The 20,888-nt window shown below is 38.7% G+C and overlaps 4 protein-coding genes across 4 annotated transcripts; 1 reads left to right on the forward strand and 3 right to left on the reverse strand.

Annotated features, from left to right (window-relative positions):
- Positions 1-4,057: 4,057 nt before the first annotated feature.
- On the forward strand, positions 4,058-4,943 carry LOC111792781 (transcription factor bHLH149-like). Its single transcript, XM_023674366.1, has one exon. The coding sequence runs from the start codon at positions 4,305-4,307 to the stop codon at positions 4,926-4,928; it is 624 nt and encodes a 207-aa protein (XP_023530134.1). The 5' UTR covers positions 4,058-4,304; the 3' UTR covers positions 4,929-4,943.
- Positions 4,944-6,592: 1,649 nt separating this feature from the next.
- Positions 6,593-9,214, reverse strand: LOC111792790. Its single transcript, XM_023674376.1, has 4 exons — positions 9,068-9,214; positions 7,506-7,614; positions 7,104-7,252; positions 6,593-6,950 (listed from the first exon to the last, which is right to left on the reverse strand). The coding sequence occupies exons 2-4, from the start codon at positions 7,612-7,614 to the stop codon at positions 6,873-6,875; spliced, it is 336 nt and encodes a 111-aa protein (XP_023530144.1). The 5' UTR covers positions 9,068-9,214; the 3' UTR covers positions 6,593-6,872.
- Positions 9,215-13,177: 3,963 nt separating this feature from the next.
- LOC111792786 (GATA transcription factor 16-like) lies at positions 13,178-14,895 on the reverse strand. Its single transcript, XM_023674372.1, has 3 exons — positions 14,605-14,895; positions 14,402-14,506; positions 13,178-13,883 (listed from the first exon to the last, which is right to left on the reverse strand). The coding sequence occupies exons 1-3, from the start codon at positions 14,629-14,631 to the stop codon at positions 13,512-13,514; spliced, it is 504 nt and encodes a 167-aa protein (XP_023530140.1). The 5' UTR covers positions 14,632-14,895; the 3' UTR covers positions 13,178-13,511.
- Positions 14,896-15,503: 608 nt separating this feature from the next.
- On the reverse strand, positions 15,504-18,607 carry LOC111792743 (nucleolar protein 56-like). The gene is made up of 8 exons (XM_023674320.1): positions 18,277-18,607; positions 17,922-18,136; positions 17,654-17,811; positions 17,288-17,475; positions 16,952-17,204; positions 16,587-16,735; positions 16,330-16,464; positions 15,504-16,034 (listed from the first exon to the last, which is right to left on the reverse strand). Exons 1-8 carry the CDS (start codon positions 18,482-18,484, stop codon positions 15,679-15,681), a joined length of 1,662 nt encoding a protein of 553 aa, XP_023530088.1. The 5' UTR covers positions 18,485-18,607; the 3' UTR covers positions 15,504-15,678.
- Between the last annotated feature and the right edge of the window lie 2,281 nt (positions 18,608-20,888).

Genomic DNA, 20,888 nt, shown 5'->3' on the forward strand with positions numbered 1-20,888 from the left:
ATCAACCTTGTACCTTGAGTCACCATGGCCCATGGAAAGAGCTCTAGGGTAAATTCATAAATATGGAGGAGCCCTTTGCTCTTAAATCGGTGACTGTACTCTACACATGTCTGCCTACTGAATTATAACCAAAAGGTCCTCCCTAATAGTATCGAACAAACTCCACAACAATCTATTACTTCTCAATACAATCACGAATAAAGTGGAAGTGAGTGTTGATGTGTTTGTTGTTGTGAAATATTGAGTTATTCATCAACATAACCGTAGATTTGTTGTTGACATATAGAATTACAGGCTTTAGCTCACTTTCAATCATTTCACTCAACAAGTTTTTCAACCACAATCGCTTGGCATGATGCCACAGTTGCTGCAATGAACTTGGCCCCATAGGAAAATAGTATCACAATTCACTGCTTCAGAGATTGTCAAGTAAATAAATTTATGTAGATATAAAATGTCAATCCTCTGGTGCTTTTTCTATCGTTAATGTCTCCAGCTAAATCACTATTGGTAAAATTGACTGGTTCTTCATGTTCTCGCCCTCTTTGATACTTTAGCTTGTACCTTATGGTTCTCTTCACAGAGCAGAGAATGTGCATGACTGCTTGATGATATATCACTTACTCATCATTTCAATAAAATATGAAAGATTAGTACAATTGTAAGTCTAGTACCTTAGACTTTCGATGATATGCCTATACTCGATGAGATTTATCAAGCTTCCTTCATTGTCTTTCCCAAGCTGTAACCTCACTTCTATGAAATACTTGGCCGAGTTGCATTTTCTATCTTAAATTGTTGCAGCACCTTTTTAGCATAGGTCTATTGCTTTAGCATGATGCAATTTTTCTTCTGGTACACCTCAATATCGAGGTAGAAGTGAATAACCCAAGATCGGTTCATCTCAAGTTCCTTCATCATTTTCTATTTGAACTCTTTGATGTCTTTCACACTTTTATAGATGACAATCAAATCGTCAACGTACAAGCTAATAATGAGTACTTTAGCTCGCTGATTTCTTGTATCCACTACTTTCTCTTGCAAGCACTTCATGAAATTGAGATTCTTCAAGCTCTCGTCCAATTGTATGTTCCACGCCCTCCGTACTTGTCGTAAACTGTAGAGGGTCTTTGACAACTTGTACACTTTGGGCTCTATGATTTTGATGGTGAAACCTTCAAGTTGGACAACATATACTTCTTTTTGGAGTCCACCATTTAAGAACGCTGATTTGACATTTTTTTAAGTCATGAACCTCCCATCGTGTTGAGCTACGAGGGCAAGAAGGCCTCCTCAAAATCAACTCCTTGTTGGTGCATGTATCCCTTCACCATGAGTCTTGCCTTGTGCTTAGTGACGTTCTCTTCACTATTCTTTTGCAACTTAAACATCCACTTCAAATTGAGGGCCTTTTGACTGGACAGTAAGTCAGTGGGATCCACATCTGTGCATGGCCTCTTGCCACTCCGTCTCAGTTATTGCCTCACGATAGGTTGTCAGCTCCTCAACAGTGATCAAAACTAGCGTATCTGGATCTAACTCTTTTTCAAGTGTATCTGCATAAATTCCAGTGAGAGAACGAAACTTCTTTGGTCCACCATTTATTGTGGATTCTTTTGTGCTCTTCATTGAGCTTCCTTGCTCTGGAGAACTCGTCACGCCTTTTGATGTCAGCAGTGATGACATGTATAGATTTGTTGGTGTTGGTGTTGGTGTCAGTGTCGATGCATTTTCTAGGTCTGCTACATCGTACTCATCTTCTAGAGTTGTGCACTCCACAATAGTCTTTTTGTTGTCACTAATGCTAAACCAATCTCACTTCTTCTCTTCTTCAAATACAACATCTCCACTAACATGAATTTTTTTATCTTAAGGATCTTAAAGCTTGTGTGCCTTAGTCCCATCCTTTATGTTAAAGTACACCATCTTTTGACTTCTATCATCAAGCTTCTTTATACGTGGTTTTGTAGTCTTGATATATGTTGTACCACCGAAAACTATAAGATGTTCAAAGTGAGGTTTCTTATCAAACTAATCTTCATACGGGTGCAAGTGCCCAATGCCCTTGACGAAAAAAAAGTTTAGAAGACAAACCACATATTGTATTGTCTCGCCACTTTTGAATAAAATTCTTACTATATTCATTACAGTGTGGTTTCTTTGATCAACCACACCGTTTTGTTGTGGGGTATATGTCGCGGTGAGTAGATGCTCGATGCCTTCCTCTTTGCAACACATTAGGAAGTTTTGGGATAATAACATGCTTGTAACGCCCCTAGTTTTCTTGCCTACATCAAAGACGTCATTACATGCATGTCTTTAATAACATGTGTAAAAATCTAAATAAAACATTTCAAATGAAGTCATAGACACATAAGTTTAATATAAAACCATAAATAAAAATAATAACATCATAAAAGTTAAAACCTTAACATAATTTTTTAAGTACGAAAATGAAAAACCACCTATGAAACTACTAATTGAAAACAATGCATACTATTGTCCTATCTTAGCTTCCACGGGCGTTCCAGTCTTAGCTTCCATGGGCGTTCCAGCATTCACCGTCATCCGTTCAAGGGAACTTTACCTTTACCTGAAAAATAAAGGTAGCACGTAGCTTGAGTATTTTAGGAAATACTCAATAAGTTACCCCACCGTTGGGGATGGGTAATGCGAATGCACAAATACATGATGGGATCTATACTTTAAAACAACAAAGCATGACCTTGAGCTCTTTCCCGTCCAGGCAGGGATGTGTTGTACTTCTCCACACACGGTCCGCGCACGTACCCATTGGCCCACCGGGAGGGCTTGGGACATGGGCCATGCACGACAATGCGTTTCTGGGCTATTAGATCCTACACCGATATGTGTTTCTGGTATGTTATGAAAGTGTGTTACATGTGATACATTACATTATGAAATGACATAAAATGATTGTTACATATGAAATGGACGAAGATATATATTTCATCATAAATACATGCTATGGTTTTAAACTATGGAGACCTCATGCGTATTATATGTTCACGTGCATCGGGATACTTCCCTGTTATGACTAGTACGGACGAACACACTATGATGCTACGATACATATTATGCATATCATGATACTATGTGTGCTCCCTTCTCTATGTGGTATACTGGCAGCATGAGTGTACGCTAGTCAAAGGCCAGGTCCAAGGAGTACAAATACGAGCTCACCTAGGGTTCCTGTGTGCGCGCTTGGACCCTTGTAGAGAAGTACTGCACATCCAATTCTATCTAGAATGAAAGTTGAGACCAAAGCCATGAAATGATGGTTTTTGAAATAATAGGTTTCAAACATGATTGTATGTGATTTTTTTCCTGACCCCAATAGTGGAGTCGCTTACTGAATATTTTTTAAATACTCAAACCACGTGATACTCTTACTTTTCACATAAAGCAAAGCATCTTTTTACGAATAACGACATCGTGGTGACGATCATGGGACTGAATGTAGGGTAGATGTATATTCATGTTGTTTGTAGCCCTCAGATTAAATCATAGCATTTTTTATTTCGTATATTGTTTTTATTTAAATTTCACGTGATTTGTTTCAATTGTAATTGTTCAACGATTTTATTATGAACATATAGGTTCATAGCATCATTTTAAAATATTTTTAAAGATCTGTCATGCATGTAGTAGCAACAATAGTAAAAACACGTTACATTCGACTTATCAAGATGGTCTCTTCCAACGATGACTTCATTTCGTGACTAGATCCACATAATATTGATGAAAGATTCTACGTTTATTTATATTTTCATAATTTTTTAATTCCGGGTTTTGAAATTTTAGATTTATTTTGTATTTTCCACCNAAAAAAAAAAAAAAAAAAAAAAAAAAAAAAAAAAAAAACCTTAATTATTGTGTGTTTGGTTGAACTAATCCATCTGATTTGCGACCATGTCTTAGTTCTTAAGTAATCACTTCATTCATCCCTTAATCCACTGAATTACATAATTAATTAAAATAAATATTTTTTAAAAAATTATGAAGAAATAATAATATAAAAATAATAAATAAATTGATGTGATTGAGAAGAGGCCGCGTGGTTGCTTCTGCTTGCTCTTATAATTACCCTCTCGCGGTCCCCCCCTCGCTCTCTCTCTCTCTCTCTCTCAAGCTTCCTCCATTACCACCGCTTCGGAAGCTCTAACCAAATCTCATTTTCACCTCTCTACGACTGTTTTTTTGGTTGATTTGATTTGCAGATTGTTTAATCTCGGATCGTCTGTGTGCTTATTCTCGTATATTTCTGTGATTGAGTTCTTAAGATGGATGTGATTGTCTCTAAACTGGAAGAGCTGAGGAATTCCGATTCCATGGAGCAGCGACCGTGTAAACGCCGAAAAATCGAATCGGAGGATCGAATGGCGGATATTCATGGCGCCGAATCCACGGATTTGAGAACACGGTGGAGAACAGAGTCGGAGAAGTATATTTACTCTTCAAAACTAGTTCAAGCTCTCCATCGAATAAGCCAGAAATCCGCATCACCGCTGGCGAGATCTTCGATTAACGGTCGGAAAGTACGCGATACGGCGGATCGAGTTCTCGCCGTTGCCGCTAAAGGCAAGACGCGGTGGAGCAGAGCGATCTTGTCAAATCGACTGGATCTCAAACTCAAGAAGCAAAAGAAGGTGAAACCGGCCGGAAACGGCAGGTGGACTAAGAAATTGGAAGTATCGAAGACGAGGAAATTACCGGCGGTACAGCGAAAAGTTCGAACTCTCGGCCGCCTAGTTCCCGGCTGCCGGAATATCTCATTCCCGAACCTCCTTGAAGAAGCTACAGATTACATCGCCGCTCTTCAGATGCAGGTCCGCGCCATGACAGCCGTTGCCGAGATTCTCGCCGGTGCTCCGGCCGATCGTCAAAGCTTCAGAACGAATTCGTAGAAGCCAGGTCCAAGGCTTGGANCTCCGATATCTCTTAGTTTTTTCTGTTTTCCAGTTTGGTTTGAATTTGTTGATTGAAAAGTGGTACCTTATTTTGATTCTCTTAATATAATAAGAGAAGAAAAATGAGCACCATGAAATTAGTGAATTAGAGTTGTTTTTATTTCTTTTCTGTTTCTATTCAAAATTGTTCATACTTCATAGTGAAAAAGTGAAACAACAATTTGAAAGTGCTTTTAGGTTATGTTAAGATTTAATCTTGATAAGATCAAGATGAAGCATGAATTTCGAGTATTAAATACAGGGAACGTAAGGAATATGATAATATCAATGGATATTCCTTCTCTCTCACTCTTTTATGCCTTTATGCCTAACTTACTCTCATGGTTACGAGGCATACTCTCATGGTTACTCCCGTTCGTGATTCAACCAGAGGGAATAAGTATGGATTTATAAAAAGTCTAAATGATCATAGTTTATAAACAAAGAAGATTCTCCCCATTAATACGAGGCTTTTTGATAAGTTCATAGCAAAGTCATGCGAGCTTATACAAGTTAAGTCCATAGCAAATTACTAAATTATTCTATAAATATTATTTATTTTTCTATAAATATTATTCATTTTCCTTTTGATTCAATTCAAGTTTAGGCTTAAATTTTATTTATATTTTCTATTTTAAATTGATTAAATCAACTTTATAAATATTTTCTAATTTTATTTATATTTTCTATTTTAAATTAATTAATTCAACTCTAATTAGAAAATATGAATTATCAGAAAATCATTTATGGATGAGCTCTTATTTATTTATTTATTGTTTTTTTTTTTTAAATTAAATTCTCACACACGTGCGCAAATATACTTTCCTTTCATTTTTCACTTTCAACTTTTATGTTATAGCTCTGGGGTTCTTCAAATTTTATTTTTTAATAACTTAATTTAATTTCTCCACTTTTAAAATCTAGAGGTGTCATTAGCGTTGCTTGAAAATGAATCGAGGGTCGTCACTTTAGGTGGGAATCGGATCGACGTGAAGCACCGTCGTGGGTTGTCTCAAAACATCATCTTCAATCACAAATTAGGCTATCTCAAATCTAGCCTTGGATTCTAGATTTTTAGGGGTAGTTTTGGTTATTGTGTTCATTTGAAACTTCTTTAAAGGTAATTGACATGTATAGTTTTAGTATGTAAATTAATGCCTTAGATGATTATTAGAGCCACACTTGGCTGAGTTATTGATGTGAGATGGATCCAAAAAAAAAAAGGTTTAAGTTATAATCCATAAATGATTCATGTATGTACTCCCCACCGAATCGTACCATATAGAGTACACATAGTCTTTGTTGACGAAAAGTACTCCCCACCAAATCGTACCCTATAGAGTACATGAATTCAAAGTAAGCGATAAGGTAGCGAGAAGACATGTCTTATTTGCAAAATGGAAGACCCGTTGATATGATTTTTTATTCATTAGGAGTCACCTCATGAATGAATATAGGACAGATATTTGAGTGCTCATTCGGGTTAGAGGGGAGTTTGCTAGATGCATTATCTTTTCTGAATTATATGAAGTCAATAAGCAAACAGCGAGTCCATAAGTATTTGAACCCGAGTACCCGAAAAAAAGCAGAATATTTGATAGAAGAACGGGAAATCCTTTTGAACAACCTGTTATAATAGGAAAGCCTTATATCTTGAAATTAAGTTCACCATCGCAACTTGATCACCATCAAATCGTATGCATATACATATGTAACCCCAACAAAGAGTTGCTGATTAAATATTAGCAAGGAAGGACAAGGAATAGAGCACATATTATATTAGCATAGAAAGAATTAAAAAAGCAGTAACATGAAGAATCATTCAATTCAATTCAATTCAAACTGAGGTCCAGGGATCAGCCAAATCATTCAATTCACCTCATGAACCCATTGTTAAAACCATCAGGCCTTCACCAAATCAGCTCGGGGCCTCCATAGTCCAAGCCTGTACTTATGTGTGTACTTCAATATCAGCTTCCTCTGCCACATACCACAAGAATGGAAGCATTTTGATAATTGCATACAAAGCCTATGGCTATCATTTGAGCTGTTTTGGCGGTGCAACATGTCTATGTCTTGCTAATCCATATCATTCAAATAATAAGAATAATGTTGAGTTGAGGAAATACTTACATGTTTGCATGGAATTCCAAGTTTTTTTAGCTCAAGTGTGCGAGTAACAAGCAGCTTCTGGAAATCGCCAATCTCTGATTCAAGTTTAGGCACATGTGACTCAACCCCATGTCCAACACCGTTTAAAAACTCTGGTATTCCCACCTTTACTACAACGCAAATGACAACAAATCAAGCACATCTACATCTTATTGATCACACACTCACAAGGAAATAATAATAGCAAACCAATGATGGATGACATACGAAGATATGAACACTTCCTTTACTACACAATCATGCTCTGCCTCTTTGGGTATCAAATTCATTCAATAAAGAGATAACAAATAAGGTATAAGGCTCAATTCCTGGGTCAGATGAGAATTAGTTTTTAAAGAAAATAAGAGTGAAGGAAACACTTACCGACATATGGGGTAGATTTAGAAAAGAATCTAGCAAATAAAGGAGCTGAGTATGGTTGCAGTGTAATCTGCCTCCATGCCATTCTTCTTGCTGTGGACAACAAACCCATCTGATTTGCAACAAACCCATCAGTTTCAAATCAGATGCAATTTTTCTAGGGAGGAAGGTCTTAAGTTTTTAAGTTTAAGTCATGCATGTTTAAGTATGAACTCATTCAAATTGTGAAACTGCAAATGGCTCATTAAATTTGTAACGACCCAAGTCCATCGCTAGCAGATATTATCTTCCTTTGGGCTTTCCCTTTCGGGCTTTCCCTCAAGGCTTTAAAACGCGTCTGCTAGGTGAAGGTTTCCACACCCTTATAAAGGGTGTTTTGTTCTCCTCCCCAACCAATGTGGGACATCACAATCCACCCCCTTTGGGGCCCAACATCCTCGCTGGCACTCTTTCCTTTCTCCAATCGATGTGGGACCCCCGCCAAATCCACCCCCTTTGGGGCCCAGCGTCCCTACTAGCACACCGTCTTGCCATCTCATGTCTACCCCCTTTGGAGAACAACCTCCTCACTGGCACATAGTCTGGTGTCTGGCTCTGATACCATTTGTAACGACCCAGATCCACCGCTAGCAGATATTATCCTCTTTGGGCTTTCCCTCAATGCTTTAAAACGCGTCTGCTAGAGGAAGGTTTCCACACCCTTATAAAGGGTGCTTTGTTCTCCTTCCCAACCAATGTGGGACATCACAAAATCAATTATATGGTATTTGCTACTCGGATAACCATAGTAATTCTAGAGCTAATACGTGAAACAAACCCCGACTTTTGGAAGGGATGCTTTTATTAGATAAAAGGTCGATGCGGGCTTTGCTCTGATGATCCATGATGTCATAAGGAATTACCAAAAAAGAACGTAGACAGCGAATACCATCTAAAAGCTTTACATTTCATGACCTTAAAATGATCCGACCAAGCTGAAGATTTGACTTCAAAGATCCTTTGATATCTTCTTTCCATACAAATATTCAATAGAATGGGCATGGAAGCATTGAATTGATCCATTGCATTCATGGAAATAACAAGATCACCCAAGGACTTTTAAAACTTCCAATATTTTGAATGGAAATCTAGTTCGAACTGATAAGGATTCCAATTAATTCTATACTTCAAAAAATAAAAACTCCACCAAATCTCTTTTAATAAAACAAAATACTCTTCCTACCCTGCCAACACCTAATTCACTTTAAATTCAAACTAATACCACAAAACACAGAACTGTTCAAGCCCTACGGAATATCAGAAGTTCTCCCGGAAGCCAATCTTTCATTTTCTGTTTGGACTCCTAGATTTGGGAGGAACGAGAAATCATCTACCTCCAGTATGATTTAAAAATTGTTTCGAACCAAAAATAAAAATTAAAAATCAGTCCAGGATATGAACAGGTCAAATTTTGGAGGATTACAAACTCACAATCGAAGTCTTTACAAATGTAGGCTATTTGGAAATCGATTGAATCAGAAAAAAGAGAGAAACAAGAAAGAAAAGAAAGAAAAGAAAGAAAAGACCTCAACGGCGAGCGTAGAAGAGTTGAAGGCACTGCGGACGACGACGGAGGTTGGCGTGGCGGCGTGAGATTGCAGCAGAAGACGGTGGACTGGGTTCCGTCGATCGGCGAAGATACGAGAGGTAGAGAGAGAAAAAAGAAAAAGAAAGACGGANTTTTTTTTTTTTTTTTTTTTTTTTTTTTTTTTTTTTTTATTTTATTGTAACGATTTACTCTCGATATTAAATTTAAAATAACAAAAATAATTTTTAAAACCATTTGATATTCTAATAAAATAGTCTCTTAACTTTTCACACCAACCCCAATTCGCTCTTAAATTCTCGTACGGACTCAACCTCAACTTCGAAACTAGACCAATGACGGGTAGGATCAAACGAATATAGAAAAGAGAGGAAACAGGTCTAGAATTAACTTCAGATCGAACATGATATGAATCCAGCCACTAATCTATTATAGGTGCCCGAATCAACAATTAGAAGAAGCAAGAAAAATAAACTAAGAAATCTTTACATTACCTTCTCAAAGGCTAGTCATTTTTTAACCCAAATATCTTTATAATATTAGTATATTAAATAAAAAAGAGAATGATATGAATCAAAAAAAAAAAAAATGCTAGGAGTTACGAGGTGGAGTAGGTAGTGGCAATAAACATCACTCGACTTCGGAGAGGGCTTAGAAAGACTTTTTGTTAATAAATTGAACTACACTGTTACGTTCTTAGTAGTTGAACTATTGATGTTTTATTTTCTTCGATTTTTATTTAATAACTTTTAATTTAAAGTGGTTGGTACTCCAACTACCAAAATATTCCGTTTAATTATCATTTTGAATACAAAACTTTGTGTTTTATGAAACCTTATATGTTATCTTTATGTAATGCAATTTAACCTAAGATCGCTACCTTAACATCTAATGGGAACTAACTTTCTTGAATCCTTATCATAACTTCAATATTAAATTTTGTATGCTTCATTTATTACCTTGGAATAAAATCAATACAAATAAAAAAATCAATAGAAAGAAAATAAACAAAGGAAAATAATGCCGGATGAAACATCCAATACTAACCTATATACTATTTAAATGGAAATACAATTCAACTTATATTAACTTATACTACTAATGGAATCCAGATTTGACCTATCGGGCTTCGTCTTCTTCCACCGAAGTTCTACAATTTTCTTCGGTGACTTTCTCTCTCTTTTGTAACGTCGTTTCGGCATTTATTTTCCCCTGTTTTCTTTTGGTTTCGCGCCATCTCTACCCTCACTTCCCCTTTCTCGTGTTTGTTTGGCTCATAAAGGTCTAAACACTTAGATCTAAGAAGGTCCCAAAAACCCGAAACCATATCTTCTTCTTCCAATGATGTACGACGTGAATGGGGCGCCGAAACTTGCCTCTTGTGTGTGTACAGACCTCGGTGGTTCTTTTCGAGGCAAAAACTTGGAGGTTTCGACGTTGGTTCTTCTTCGTTCACGCTCGCCGACAAAAGTTACGTAACTTTCTTTTCCTCTCTCTCTCTCTCGCTCTCTCTCTCTCGTTCTCTCATTGTGCAGGTGTTCTGAGGCATGGCTGAAGACTGAGATGGGGAATGGAGATCCGTGGGCATCGGCGAGGCGCGTCGCGGGGTGTTGAAACGAAAACTCTAGCACTGGCCGGAGTTTTAGGTCTCGCCGAAGACCTCAGTAATTTCTGATTTTTTTTTTCCATACATTACACTTTCTTTTTTAAATCTTGCTTAACTAATTAGTCTGATCAAACTAATTCTAGAGTGAGTCATCTTGGGATCTAAGAGTGAACATCATAAATTCAAAGTTCGATTTAAGAGTTATTCATCCTTCTAACTAACTCTGGTTGGAATCATTTGTTAAAAGTCAGTTTTATTTGTGGAAGTTTTCAATGATCCTAAAGGAACTCTAGCTTTGCAAATCCAGCATTGTTAGTGCTTTTCATTCTTGACGAACCTCTACTTCAAACCGAAACTACTAACTGAACCTCAACTTAGGAAACCAAAACTCGACAAGCAGAATCAAACGAACATAACTCAAAAAATTTACTGACTTCAGCTTATGCCAACAAAGTAGGTGGATTTATTGTTAAAACGCTTTCGATCTTGATTGAATGACTTGAGTATGAATGACACTTATCCTATGGCCTATGGCATATCGATACAATTGATCTATCGCTAAACTTCAGGTTTCCAATGAGCTTCTCATCAAGCTTTTTAAACGTTGTTCGATCTTCGATCATGTGTTGCTTGCTCCATTGTCTAGGTACCACATGCTGTTTCCACTCGGTCTTCTCCTTTTGTGAGAAGGTTTGCCATAATCATCTCTTCATTGAGAATCAACAAATTAGCCATCTTCTCGCCCAACATCATTGTAGAATCTTGATCATGTGTGAATGTGAGGTTTGTCTCCTCATCCGCTTCTTCTTGTGGCAGTCATGTCTACTCGTACCTGAAAAAGGAAGAATCAGTCGCATCTTCCCTTTTCGTCTGTGCGAGCCACTCCTTATGTGTCAGTAAGAGATGTTTCTCCTCCTCTCTATCGTCGTAGTTATGAAGTCTCTCCTATAGACCTTGAGACGACCAACGATCTCCTCAACTGACATGTTATTAAGGTCGACGAACTACTCAATGGAGGTAACATATGCATGAATCTCAAGAGGGACAACTCGAAGAAACTTCATGACGATAAACATCTCCTCTACCTAGCCGCCTAATGAACGAATGTTGTGACGATCATCGTCAACTTCACGGCAAAGTCGTTTATTGACTCACCGTCCTTCTTGTGGATAGCCACGAACTCACTCTTCAAGGTATGCACCTTTGCTTCCTTGATACGTAACCCACATGCACTGTTAGTAGCATCTTCCATGCTGCCTTTGCTTAGTCCTTCTCTGCCAACATGAGAAGTACGTCTTCTAGGACTTCTTAGTAGATGGCAGCAAGAGTCATCCTATCTTTACCCTCCTCAACGTCACCATGCTCAATGGCGTCCCACTTGCCTTGTGCGTGTAAGTTAACGCGCATATTCATTAACCATGTTGCCTAATTACTCTTCATGAATACCGAGTGCTAAAGTGTTACACTCCCCTTCTTTCTGCTATTTATCGTCGTCATATCTCCCTCAGTGACTTTGTGTATTGACGACACTTGTTTCGACATCCTAGTTCTTATACCAAATATTCGACGTGCTCCATGATCATAATATGCCCAAACAAACCAAATGAATCACAAAAAACAACTTGAAGAGAGAGTTCCTTGGAACAAAAAAATTTCAATACTTTTAATATGGAAAGAACTAAACTTATTCAATCTTTATCTTCCTAAGTAGGAACTAAACTTGGTCCTCAAGTTTATTGGCTCAAGTTTAGTCCTCAAGTTTATTGGCTCACAAACAACATCTACACCACCAACGTTTCTCTAATACATTTCTCGAAAGATTATGTTAATAGATCGAATCTCCAAATTAAAATACATTTAAACATGATTCAAACCATCGAGATTTAAGGGCGTCTCGGGTAAATAATCATTTGATTTTAAGTAGTTTTATTTTTTCAAGTTTGTAAACAACACGTGGCTTTATACTTTTATACTATTGAAATGCCTTAGTCCCAGATTGGAAAAGATCCAACCCAAATTGGAAAAGATGCCTGTTGGATGGAGACGATGAAAGTCCCACATTGGCTAATTTACGGAATGATCATGGGTTTATAATCAAGGAATACTCTCTCCATTGAAATGAGTCATTTTGGGAAAGCCCGAAGCAAAGTCACAAGACCTTATGCTCAAAGTGAACAATATCATACCATTGTGGAGAGTCGTGTTCGTCTAACATGGTATCATGCCCTAAACTTAGTCGTGCCAATAGATTGGTATATCCCCAAATGTCGAACAAAAAACTCCAAAAGAAAAGGAGACGAGCCTCAATTAAGGAGAAGCAATACTTTGTTCGAGGAGAGGTATTGGATCGATTAAGGAGAGCTAAGTGACAATATCATACCATTGTGGAGAGTCGTGTTCGTCTATCAATGTCAATGCCAATGTGTTATGAATGAAATTAGAATGTTGTATTTATGAAAGTATAAAGGTTAAATGCGAGTAATCTATGATTGAAAGCTTGAAAACAATACCTGTGGTGGTTCTTCAAGATCAACGTATATTTACAGACATAGAACTAAAGAACAGAAGGATACTACAACTACACAAAATATGATCTTGAATTTCCTAATAATAATCTCCCTTCTTGATTTTCCTAGAACTATCCTTTTGAAAACAAACCCAATTCCTACTATTTTGGGTTTCTTCCATCTCATTAATTTAGAGATTCATCCAAAAGAAAGTGACAAACAAGCACAGGAAATGAGGTGCTGCTGTTGTTGGTGTAATTAGTATTTGTTAGAACTCTTCTACTTCTATACCTTCTTCCTCCTCCTCTTCCTCAGGCGAACACAGAACCACAAGACAGCGCCATTAACAGCACCGCCGCCTGCTCCTCCTCCCCAAGCTTCCCCTGTTTCTGAACCGATGACACATTCTGCACCACCACCACCTCCTCCCTGAATGGCATCATCACCCTCATCCTCAATGACCTACATTCCCCCAAATCCTCCTCCCCATCTCCACTACCGCCACCGCTGGTGGTGGTGGTGGTGGTATTGATGGCCGTTGTGCCAGTGGAAGAAGAAGAAGTGGTGGCTGACACTGCGGCCATCGCGGTGGAGCTATGAGGTCTCTCCTTCTTCCTCACATATCCTCTGTTTGTGGATATTCTCCTCTTTCTAAACCTGATCCCACATGCGTTACACAGTGACTGCAAAAATCCCATATAGGGGGGAACAGCGGGTTTTCTTTTAGAGTTTTTCATTCTTTAGAAGCTAAATACGAGGGATAAGTAGAAAAAAACTAGAGAGAACTATGAATGTATTGATGAGAAAATAGATGAACATTAAGAACAGTTGTGGAAATGGGTAGATAGGTTTGATAGATAGTGGAGAAACCCAATACAAATAGAACCAAAAAGGAACATGAATCCATATCAGAAGCTAAAAATAAAAATAAAAAAACAAAAAACAAACCATGAATCTGAAACAGAGCAGAAATGCTGGAAGAAGAACAGGTACATGAACAGAGTAGAAACCCAGTTTCAAGAATTAAGAAGAACATAACCAGAAACAGAACAGAAAGCTAAAACGATATTGGATACGAAAAAAACCCAGAAGAAATGAATAATCAGAAAGAAACCATGAATCTGACATACTAAGAAGAAGCTGAAGATGAAACAGAAGATGAAAACAGAGGGAAAAAGAAGAAAAATGCGATGAGAGAAACCTTAGGACCAGCAGGGCCTCCACGCCACAAAGGAGTCTTGGTAGTGTTGCAATCAACACAGCATTTGTTGGTCTGGTCCTGGAGTTGGGTCCTCGGCAACAGCCCCTGAAGAACAGAAGTGGAATTAATGTAATGATTCCTCCATCAGTTGGGGAAAACAAAGAAGAGGGGATTAGATTAGTATGAAGCGGTGTGAAACCGACCTTTTGTGTGACATCCATCATACCCATTTGGAGGTTTTGTGAAGAAAAGTGAAGATGATCATTAGTGAGTGGAAAAAGAGAAGAGGAAGAGGGAGAGGAACCGACAGAGGAAGAGAGGGAGAGAGAAGGGATAAGAAAAGGGATAAGAAAAGGGAGGAAAAACCCTAGACGGCATTGCCAAAACCCTAAACCCAGAAATAAACGCCCAAACAAATGGGGTTTAAGGAACAGCAGGAGCTGAACCCTTTTCCTTTGCTGACACGATACCTCCCTCTCTATTTTTCACTCTCTCCACGTCTCTCTCTCTCTCGTACGTATCTTCTAGATTAGCCCTGCATGCTCACACTTCTCAAAACAAAAGAAGATATACGTATGAAGTCTCATGGTTCAATGAGATGAGATGATACACATAATACTTCAATGAGATGAGATGATACACATAATACTTCTTTACACATGGACGTACATATTCGTGGTATTTCATTCATTCATGCTTATCATACATGACATTATAAAGGTTACCCTAGGTTATCATACATCTCTACCTATCTAGGTTACTCTACCTAGGACAAAGTTGTATTCTATAAAGTGTTTTGTAATCTCTTCTCGATTGGTGTTAATAAAGAGTGGAAGTAAGTATTTTCCACGCAGAATTGTGTTCAACAATTATAAACATGCCACAAATTACACATTATTCTACGACCTAACATAGTAGAAAAAATGCGAATGAAAGATGTAAAATTCGACATCGATTGAAGAGGAGAACGAAACACTCTTTAAAGGGGCGTGAAAACTTCTTCGTAACACAAGCTTTTAAGTGCAAGAGTGCACACAAGCTTAAGTGTATAAGAAGCTAGCTTTTAGGTGAGTATGTTAGATGAGAAGTGCATGGAGAAATAGAAATAAAGGGAACTCATCTTGTAAGATAATCTTTTATACTAAAGATAAACAACAGCTCAATCAATCAAACAAATTTAAGAGAAGAATACAATAATTTCATCCATTCATTCATAAGGACCAAACCAAACTGTGGATCGAACATCAAAAAGAGCCACAGCCACATTTCATAACAACCTATTCATCATCATCATCTTCTTCTTCTTCCCTTCTCAACTTTTTCTTCTTTTTCTTCTTACCATCTTCTACATGATCCACCACCACCGCCTTTTCCTCCTTGCTCTTCTTTTTCTTCTTCTTCTTCCCTGCTTCTTCCTCTCCCTTTACTCCATTTATGTCTTCTGAACCCTCCTCCTCTGTTTTCCTATCCAACTTTCGCTTCTCCTTCTTTTTCTTCTTTTCCGATTTCACATCCTCCCCAACATCACCGTTCTCACCCGCTACCTCACCGTTCGCATTGCCTTTCGATTTCTTTTTCTTGTTCTTTTTCCCTGACGCTTCACTTGGCACTTCTTCTATATCCATATCAGTTGCTGCCACAATATTTTTCATCAGTGTCAAGTGCTCAAAACATCAACCATACCCAAAACATACAAACATAGGTACCATCAACTGTTAGTCACATCGTTAGCACATAAAAAATAACGAAGGATCCATTTTAAAAACAAGTGGAATTCACCAATGTTAATGAATTAGTATAAAAGAAAAGGTTATAGTGTGAACAAGGTAGTACTAAGCATGAAAAACTATGGTTGCAGAGCCACACTATCTCAAACAAATATTGACCATTCTTAAGGTGAACAGTCACAATCATAGCATTATATATACCTTTGTTATCTGCACTTTCAATTGCATCCTTCATAACATCTATGTTTTTACGAGGTGCGATTCCCTTGTCATAAAAGTCCAGGCGCTCTTCAACTTGCTCACGAAGTTTTTCCCCAAAGGTTGTGGTACTCTTCTCTAAATGGCAATACAAGATTATAAATCAGACCCAGCAACTGGTAGCCATAACTTATTATAGAAAATAGTCCATTGTATTATGCAGAAAACTACACAACAAAGGTTGGCTACACAATAATTACCTGCAAAGCAATCAATCCGTGATGCAATTGAACATTTGTTAGCAAGATAACGAGCCATTCGGCCTTTGTTCCGTGCAGACGCTCGACCAATGAAAGAAGAATGGAAGATCAGACCATATTTAGGGGTGTTTCCCTTTGTTTTCAAAGCCCTGAATAGAAAAAAATGAATTTATTGGACCAGCATTTTATTAAACAAATCTCAACTAGTAATAATACTTTACTTTCATGGCATGAATATACTTAAACATTAAGTGGCTACATTTCTATAGTTTTACGAATAAGATATTTCAAAATTAGAACCCATGGCATTATGATCTCAAAGAGGAAATGATGCTTACTATTTCAAAACAGAGGAAGACACAGACCTGAAGAGTGCTTTCTCTGCACCAAGAATCTGAAGGGTGGAAGAAGGGCACTTGGCCAAATTCGTGAGACTACCGGCATGTGAAATCAAACGGGCCCCAACAACTTCACCAATCAAAGAGGCCAAATTGGGAGCAATATCATTCATTTTAGAAACTAGGTAATCAAATAGCTTCTTCCTATATTCAGATAGATCCATCACCCTCTGTGCAAATTGCTGAACATTGATCAAGTCAATTGGAGACAAATCTTGGCCTGCAGTATATAGACGATTACCAAATCAAGTATCGGAAAAATAACAAAAATTGAAGGAAAATGAAATTAAGCCAGAGATATACCCATGGAGGCTTTGGCTGCTTCAACAATCTCCTTTGCTTTATCTTCATCACCAATAATGTCAATCAAACCAGGGATTTTATCTTCTGCCAACTTCGATTTGTCCTCAATAAATTTAGAAACTTTGGCATAAAGATAATTGTCGCTCACAATCTTCACCAACTCAGGGAAATGCCATGAATACCACTCTCTGCACCATAAAAGTAAACATTTAGTAATTGATGACGAAGACTCGTGATGTCCCAGAGAAACAAAGATCGTTAAAATAGCATCCAAAATCACCATCTTGAAAGAGAGAAACAAAAGTAAGCTTTTCTCCAGATTTTAAAGCTTCCTCAAAAACTGATGCTGCTAGTTTATTAAAATACCTGACTCTCATGGAGAAGGAATTAATGTCCTTGTCTAGAGTGTCAAGAAGGAAGATTGCTTGAATCACCATGTTATCAACACGGTTAACATTGAACTTGACCTTTGCTCGACTGTAACTGTGTCCGAGACCAAGCTGGGCCTTCTCCAAATCTGCTGACTGTAGATACAAATAAACGGTTAGAGGAAAAAAAAGTAATTCGACTGTAGATACCAATCAATACTGCAAGAAGTGAAAGTGAAATAGTAGGAGCAACCGAGCAGGCAAACCTTGAGGTCCTTTATGAATTTGTCGAAGTGTAGACGCACACCCCGAAGCAGCTCCAAAACAAACTCATTACTTTGACACGGGATTTTAGTTTCTTCAAAGATGTTCGACCCAATTTTGGGTTCAGCTAGTCCCAAAACGAACTTGGCCTTCTTAGCTTCCTTAACTTTCGGAAGATTAATTTCCAGAAAACTCCTCAACTCATCAGTCATAAGCCCTGCCATTTATCAATACATTATTTGCAACAGAAACTGAAAAGATTCAACGTGGTATACGAAACAATTGATTCGAGGAAACGATTAAAACCGAAAGTCAAACGACTGCATGGTAGATTGAGTCGATGAGGGAGTTAGTTACCTTCGGAGACCGAGTTGCATTGCTTGAGCGCATCGAGGGCGGACTCGAAGGGGTGGAATGCGGCAAGTTTGACGACCTTGCCGAAGCGGTTGAGGTCGGAGACGGAGCTCCGAACAGCTTCAGTGTTCTGGCCAATTTCGTCGAGGCCATGGGCATGAAAGAGAGCATAACCAGAAGCAGATTCATATAGAAGATACGTGGACGCCATGGGAAGAAAACCAGAGGTACACTAAAGAAGTTGTCTGAAGGCGTTAGCTGCCGGAGTTGAGATGAGATGAGATGAGAGAAAGCGAAGGTGTAGGGTTTAGGGTTTAGGGTTTGGGGTTTAGGGTTTAGGGTTTGTGGGATGGGGATGAAAGCTTTTTACTGAATTCTAATCGGAGTTCATTTTGTTGGGCTGGGCTTCGAGACCAAATGGGCCTGCGAATGGGCCTGAATTAGGGTTTAGGGTTTGTGCTTGACCTTGACATTGGCTGCTCTACGTGTGTGGGCGAATTGAGTCTTGGAGTTCAAGGCGTGCATTGTGGGCTGACATGTGTGTGTTAAGGCTTGGGCCTAAGCTCACATGGGCTGCTCCAACTTCTGGGTTTGGGATTTGGATGGGATGTGAATTGGATTCAACCCAAAACCATCACTTATGTTGTGACCTTCACATAGCGACAAGCAAAACGACGTCCCTCAAGTGACATCCATCGGCCACATAATCGTCAAGATAGAAGAGTGTCATGATGTGACCGACGAGAATGGTATATCATCTAACATACCAAATGGATGTGCATCGAAGTCAAGCGAGACATGGAGGCATTGATATCGACATGAGGGATAAAAATAGACTTGATAAAGGGTCGCGTAAGGTCTAAGCCTTATCCTTGAAATTCAAAGTTTAGAAAGGAATTTGGGCATGCACTCTAGAGTTAAGTCTGTCTATATAAAAGATGGAAGCTCACCAAAATTGGGTGGAGGCTCCACCACAATGTATGATCATTCGCCAAAATGATGTTTACACCTGCCAGATTGGAAATGTCTCATAATATACCTTAGAGAGCCTCATGACGATAAATGTGTCACAATCCCATGGTGTCACATGCCTCTCCCCCTGATTGTGAGCGGTGATCAAATATATAGACTTGTGTGCACCCAAAGAGTGGATTAATTCAAGGAGTAGGTCCTAGACATCCTGGAAACAAGAGACAAGTTTTAAATCACCTAGAGGATTAAGAACCTAGTAGACTCTACGTCATACAAGAAAGACAAAGGTTGCCTATATGTTGCTAAGAGTATGTACGGACGGTATCATCAGGGTCTCCACCACCATATCCACTCTAGTACCAGTACTGTAATGGCCCAAGCCCATCGTTAACAGATATTTATTCGCTTCGGCCCGTTAGTCTCACGATTTTAAAACACGTTTACGAGGGAGAGGCTTCCACATCCTTATAAATAATGTTTCGTTCCCCTCTCCGACTGATGTAGGATCTCACAATTCACCCCCCTTCGAGGCTCAGCATCCTAGCTAGCACTCGTTCTCCTCTCCAATCGATGTGGGATCTCACAATCCACCCCCTTTCGGGACTCAGCATCCTCGTTGGACTCGTTCCCTCTCTCCAATCGATGTGGGATCTCACAATACACCTCCCTTCGGGGCTCATCATCCTCGCTGGCATATCGCTTGGTAACTAGCTCTGATACCATTTGTAATGGTCCAAGCCCACCGCTAGCAGATACTGTCTGCTTCAGCTCGTTAGCCTCACAATTTTAAAATGTGTTTGTTAGGGCTCGTTAACCTCATAGTTTTAAAATGCGTCTATTAGGGAGAAGTTTTGACACTCTTATAAAGAATGCTTCATTCTCCTCTCCAACTGATGTGGGATCTCATAAGTATTGTGCAGATAGGTATAGGCGTGTTAGGGAAGTGCGTCAAAGGGACTAGGCAACTAATTTTGTGGAAGAACAGCAACCGTAAATCCACCATGATACGGAGGATTGGGGCTACACAAGTTTGAGTGTCTATATGGTCCTGTGGGAAGGGTTCTCTAGCTAACCTTCTATAGAAGACGAGCAGACTAGCACACACCATACTATCCCCACTAGAGAGACAGAGTTCTATGAGGTAGCACCTTGACCTAGGACATTGGGTTCACATTGCATAGACAAAGCAAGCTACCTAAGTCTAAGAACAGAAAAGTAAGTTGACCATAGAGATTAGATTTGTCACCTAGAAGACCTGTGTGCCAGAAATTAGTGAACCACCTCCTTCATGCCCAAAGTGGATCCATGAGCAGCCAAAGTATCCACAAGCCAACCTGAGTTCTTTTAGCATGCTTTGTTCTCACTCACATACATCTTAGAAAAATTCCTAAGAGGTCACCCAACATAGCATTGCTCCAAGTAAAACACACTTAGTCATGAAGTACATATGCTTGAGTCACCGAAAAGGAAGGTGCACCCTGTTGGTATAAATATTATCCACTTTCGTTAAACATTTCTTAATTATCCTATATAGGTGTGTTTAGACTACACTACTCATTGGAACGATGGATTTCAAATTCAAGATCAACTCGACTCGATTTTAAACCCGCAAATCTCTTCTTCTTTACTCAATCCATTGCAAC

This window comes from Cucurbita pepo, chromosome LG04, assembly GCF_002806865.2.
Source record: "Cucurbita pepo subsp. pepo cultivar mu-cu-16 chromosome LG04, ASM280686v2, whole genome shotgun sequence".
Lineage (NCBI taxonomy): Eukaryota > Viridiplantae > Streptophyta > Magnoliopsida > Cucurbitales > Cucurbitaceae > Cucurbita > Cucurbita pepo.